Source organism: Pteropus vampyrus, unplaced genomic scaffold (genome assembly GCF_000151845.1).
Source record: "Pteropus vampyrus isolate Shadow unplaced genomic scaffold, Pvam_2.0 Scaffold50, whole genome shotgun sequence".
NCBI classification, from domain to species: domain Eukaryota; kingdom Metazoa; phylum Chordata; class Mammalia; order Chiroptera; family Pteropodidae; genus Pteropus; species Pteropus vampyrus.
In genome coordinates, this window is record NW_011888831.1 from 388,960 (window position 1) to 394,140 (window position 5,181).

The 5,181-nt window shown below is 37.0% G+C and overlaps 1 protein-coding gene across 1 annotated transcript in view; it reads right to left on the minus strand.

Moving 5' to 3' along the window:
* Positions 1-4,199: 4,199 nt before the first annotated feature.
* Positions 4,200-5,181, minus strand: part of LOC111739350 (endogenous retrovirus group K member 10 Gag polyprotein-like) — a 22,013-nt gene continuing 21,031 nt past the window's right edge. Inside the window, exon 3 of the mRNA XM_023530366.1 lies at positions 4,200-5,162. Coding sequence (XP_023386134.1) covers positions 4,200-5,162 — 963 coding nt within the window. The remainder of the gene's footprint in view (positions 5,163-5,181) is intronic.

The following is a 5,181-nucleotide window of genomic DNA, read 5'->3' on the forward strand; positions in this document are numbered from 1 at the left end:
TAAGTTTATTAATTTTATTGATCTTCTCAAAGAACCAGCTCTTGGTTTCACTGACCTCTTTTTTTCTGTTTGTTCAACTGATTTCTGCTTTTATCTTTATTATTTCCTTCTTTCTGCTAGCTTTGGTTTAGTCTGCTCTTCTTTTTCATTTTCTAAAGGCAAAGCTTAGATTTTGATTTGAGAGCTTTTATCTTTTCTAATACAAGCATTTAATGCTATAGTTTCTCTTTAGGCAGTGGTAACCTAGAGCCAGCTTGAAGCAATTTGTAACTGTCAATTGTGCCTCTTCCCAGCCTTGTGTTCAATTATGTCATCTCGGTACCTTGAAATCGGCTGGGGTAGGAGTACTTACACCACAGAAATCAGAAAATACTATAAATTAGGGATATTCCGCCCCAATCAGAGAGCTTGTTGTTAAACAATTACTAATAACCAACGCCTCCAAGCACTGCTTTAGCTGTCTCCCACAAATATTGATATGTTGTATTTTCATTCAGTTTAAAATATTCTCTTATTTCCATTGAGATATTTTTCTTTGACTCATCAGTTATTTAAAATGTGTTGTTTACTTTCCAAATACTTGGGGAATTTTTCAGATATCTTCCTGTTGCTGATTTCCAGTTTAATTTCATTATGATCAGAGACATATTTTGTATGGTTTTCTATTATTTTAAATTTAAATTTAAGTTTCTTTCATGGCCCAAAATATAGCCTCTCTTGGTGGATTTTCCATGTGTACTTGAAAAGTATTATTCTGATGCTGAGTCGGTAGAGTGTTCTATAGTGTCAATTAGGTCAAGGTGGTTAATAGTGTTGTTCAGGTTTACTAAATCCTTGCTGATTTTTGTCTGCATGTTCTGTTGATTACTGAGAGAATAGTTTTTAACTTTCTAAGTATAATTGTGAATTTGTCTATTTCTCCTTTTAGTTTTGTGAACTATAAAAAGGATACTGTAACAAATTATAAATTCCTAACTGGGCAGGTCACGGTGGATAGTCATGCCCCAAGCCTATAACTTCTTTAGAGAAAGGTTTTTAAGCAAGTCCTGTCTATTGTTCTTGTACATCTAGGGGAGAATACCTTTGAAACGCCAGAAGTAATACTCCTGGAAGGCTTGACTACTCTCAAGAGAGCACATAATCTTAATTTATCTGTATTCAATCCCCAGCTTGCTTCCTCCTCCCCACTTCATGTAAACTTCCTTACATTCCTTCCTTAATTTCAGATACATAAAAGGAGCTGCAAACTGCCATTCACAGAAGTATTTGAGATCTTGCTTCTCAGCAATTGTCATCAGTTTTGGTTCAAATAAATTCATAAAAATTCTCTACAGGTTTGGATGTTTCTTATGTTATAAGTTCTATCAGTTTCTTCATGTATTTTGAATCTTTGTTCTTAAGTGCATATACATTTAAGATTGTTATAAATTCTTGTTGGAATGACCTTTTTTTCATTCGGTAAAGTCTCTCTTTATTTCTAATAGCATTGCTTGTTATGAAATCTAGTTTATCTAATATTAATATAGCCATTAGTATTTTCATTGAATAGATTTTTCAATTGTTTTATGTTTAACCTATTTATATCATTATTTTTAAAGTGGATGTTTTATAAACAGAATATACTTGGGCCTTTTTTAATCTAATCTGATCATCTGTCTTTAATTGGTGTGTTTAACCCATTTACATTTGATATCATTATTATAAGTAGATTCAAGTCTACCATTTTATTATGGGGGTTTTTTTGTTCTCTCAGTTCTATGTCCCTTTTTTATCCCTTTTTCATCTACTGTTTTGGGTCATCTGATATTTTTTAGTATTGCATTTTAATTTACCTGTTGGCTTTTGGGCTATAACATTTTACATTTTTTTTCAGGAGGTGTTCTAGGGATTATGATATACATACCTAACCTTTCGCAATCTACTTAGATTAATATTTTTACCATTTGAAGTAAAATGTATAAGGCTTACAACCATATAAGTCCCTTCATCCCCTTTTGTATTATACTTGTCATATATACTACACCTATATATACGGAACACCCAACCAGACAATGTACTAGGTTTTGCTTTAAACACTTAATGCATATTTTAAATAACTGAAGAAGAGAAAAACTATTAAATATATTATCTAGATATGTACCATTTATTTGTGGTGTTCTTCCTTATTCCTGAAGTTACAAGTTTCCCTCTGGTATTATTTTCTTTCAGCTTAAAGAAACTTCCTTTACCATTTCTTGGAGAGCAGGTCTGATGGCAATATAGTCTTATAGTTTCCCTTTGCATAAGTATATCTTCATTTTGCTATTACTTCTGAAGGACTTTTTTTCCACTGGAAATAGAATTCTGGGTTGACAGTATTTTTCTTTAAAGACTTTAAAGATGTCATTCAATTGTCTTCTGGCTTCTCTGTTTCTGATGAGAAATCCAGTCATTTGAATTGTAGCTCTCCTATATGAATTTTCTGGCTACCATAAAGAGGGTTTTCTTAATCTTTGATCTTTAAAAATCTGATTGTTGTCTGTGCACAGTTCTATTGAGTTCATCTTGGGGTTTGCTGAGCTTTTTGAATCTGTAAATATGTGTCTTTCACTAAATTCGGAGAGTTTTTATCCATTATTTCTTCAAAGGTATTTTTTGCACCAAATTTATTTTCTCCTTCTTTCTAAGACTTTAATGACATAAATATTAGACCTTTTGATATTTTCCCACAGGTCACTGTGGTTCTGTTTATTGTTTTTTAAATCTTTTTTTCTCTATGTTCATTAGACTAAAATGTCGGAAGCCAGCCGACGAAGTAATTGAGGGTACCTGAAAAGGGGAGCATGGACTGAGGAAAAGAAAGAAGACAGACAGAATTGCAGGAGGGAGCACAGATTCAAGCTGTGTCCCCGAGTTTATTTAGAACACACTATTTATAGCATTACAATAAGAAAGACGGTAGTCAAGAAACAAGGTTAGCTAGATTACTTATCTAGTAGAACAATGATGTTCTCACAACTCAGAACTCTTACCCGTCATCGGTACGTGCATTCCATCATGCACGCCCTGTCTTAGGTTGTCCAGTCTCTGAGAGAGTCTTACCTGTCTTTGACTACCAGCCCCCGCGGGAGGGAGATGTCTTTCTTTCAAGCCATATATCAAAGCCTTACATGATGTAGGTTGGCCTGAAGTTTTATCATGGCACCAATGAAGTATTTTAGTAGAGAAGGATGCAGGCACAAAACAACAATTACATAGGCTCCTATAGTCAAGACAGAAGCAGCTAGCTGATAGAAGGAAGATCATGAGGGGACAAGGCCCTTAAGGTGATCCAAAAATTAAGTGGCCAATTTTTCAGCATCAAATTGCAGAGGTTTAGCATTTTTAAGTCCTTGTATTTCTTTATGCAGGTTAATTAAATCTAAGGATACATTAGCATTGTGCCATATGCCTTTTAAATGATATTTTACTCGATCCCAGTCATGACTGGTCTAGATGTGACACAGATCCAATGATATTTTACATGATATTCTAGTTGAGATCTAATTTTTAGACCCTGGACCTCATCACCCAGGTATTCCACTGTCTTATACAGAGCATCTAACTTTTGTTCTAATTTTCTATCTATATTTTTCTGTGTTCCCAAGGCTAAAGTAACATTTCTAGACAAATCATTGACATAATGAGCAGTTTGTACAGTTTGTGTAAGAGCCACCTCAGCGGTGGCAGCAGTAGCTATAACAGATACAATAGCAAGTATTCCTGCAACAATTAATCCAATCACCCTCCTCATAGATGGCATGTCCAGCAGCGATGTGTTGTTCACTTTCACAATGACATCTGGTCCTTGCTATATGATCGGATGTAAGAGAGGTGGGTCAGGAAAGTATGTCCAGTAAACTGCACCTTCAGCTGTCATCGCCAGGCTCAGCAAGATCAAGGTTAGGGTCATCCCGCCGGGTGTCTGATGGAGCGGTGAAACGGATCAACCTCTCTGGCAACCACTTGGCATTTTTTGCATCCTGTGGAAAAACACAAACATGCCCTCGTCCCCATATTAATATCTGGTCGGGGCCATGTCGATTAGTTTTGAGCATCAGAAATTCAGTTTTTTGAGCATCAGAAAGAATTTGTGGAGAAACTGGGTAGGTCTCCCCCTTTTTTATTTGATTTTTTGATTTTTGAGGGCATCACGGCATCTTTTTGCCATGTTTGTTCGACTAGTCGGATAACATTTCCCGCATGGACTTTCCCAGCAGGGCAGCAGCCACAGCAAGTCCCTTCGTGTATGAGGGCCCTATGTCAAAACACAACCTAACATAATCACTTAAGTCTTCTTTCTTTCTAAAGGGTCTGATTGTTGTTTGATAGGCAGAATTTGCATTTTCATAAGCCAGCTGTTTTACCAGCAGAGAACTGGCTTCCAGGTTCCCTAAAAGCCGTGAAGCAGCCTGTTGCAGCCCTTGTTGCAACCCTGTTTGAGGCATTGGTTTCTGATTAATCCAAAGGGGTGTGCCAGTTGGTCCAACAGGGGCAAAACTCACAGGAGGGGGATCTAAGCCTGCAATTATAGTTGGAGTCGGTCTTACCCCTGACCTCGGTGGATCCTGAGGAACTTTAAAAATTGGCACTTTTAAGGGCTGAGGCCCCATGGCCAGCTTTTGCATCTGCAAAGACAAATTAGTCAATTTCTGTTTTAATTGTTCAACCTCTTCTTCCTCATGATATTTAGCTGTCTCATCCTCTAACTGAGCAGTATCTCCTGGATCTAAAGTTTCCTCATTCTCATCAAAAAAGAGGGAAGTAAAAGGAGGCGGTGGAGCAGCGGGTGCAATATCAGGATTAGGTGGAGCCTCAGGGCCAGTAAAAGCATCCTTGCCTTGTTCCTGCCATTGAGTTCTTTCGTGTCTGGGATCTAAGCAATCCCTTATCAATGTCCATAATCCAGAAGTATCTACTGGCACTTTACTCGGCCTATAGGCATCATAATAGTCTTGTAACTTTTGTCCTACCCTTTTCCAGGTTTCTAAATCTACAGTCCCTTCTTCCGGAAACCAGGGACATACTTCTTCTACAAATTGCAAAAACTTAGTTAATTGTTGCTGGCCCACTTTGGCCCCTCTTACTCTAAGCATATTCTTAAGCATATGTACAAAAAGCAGCCGGCTATTTCCTTGGCCCATTTTTACTTCTTTAAGTTTC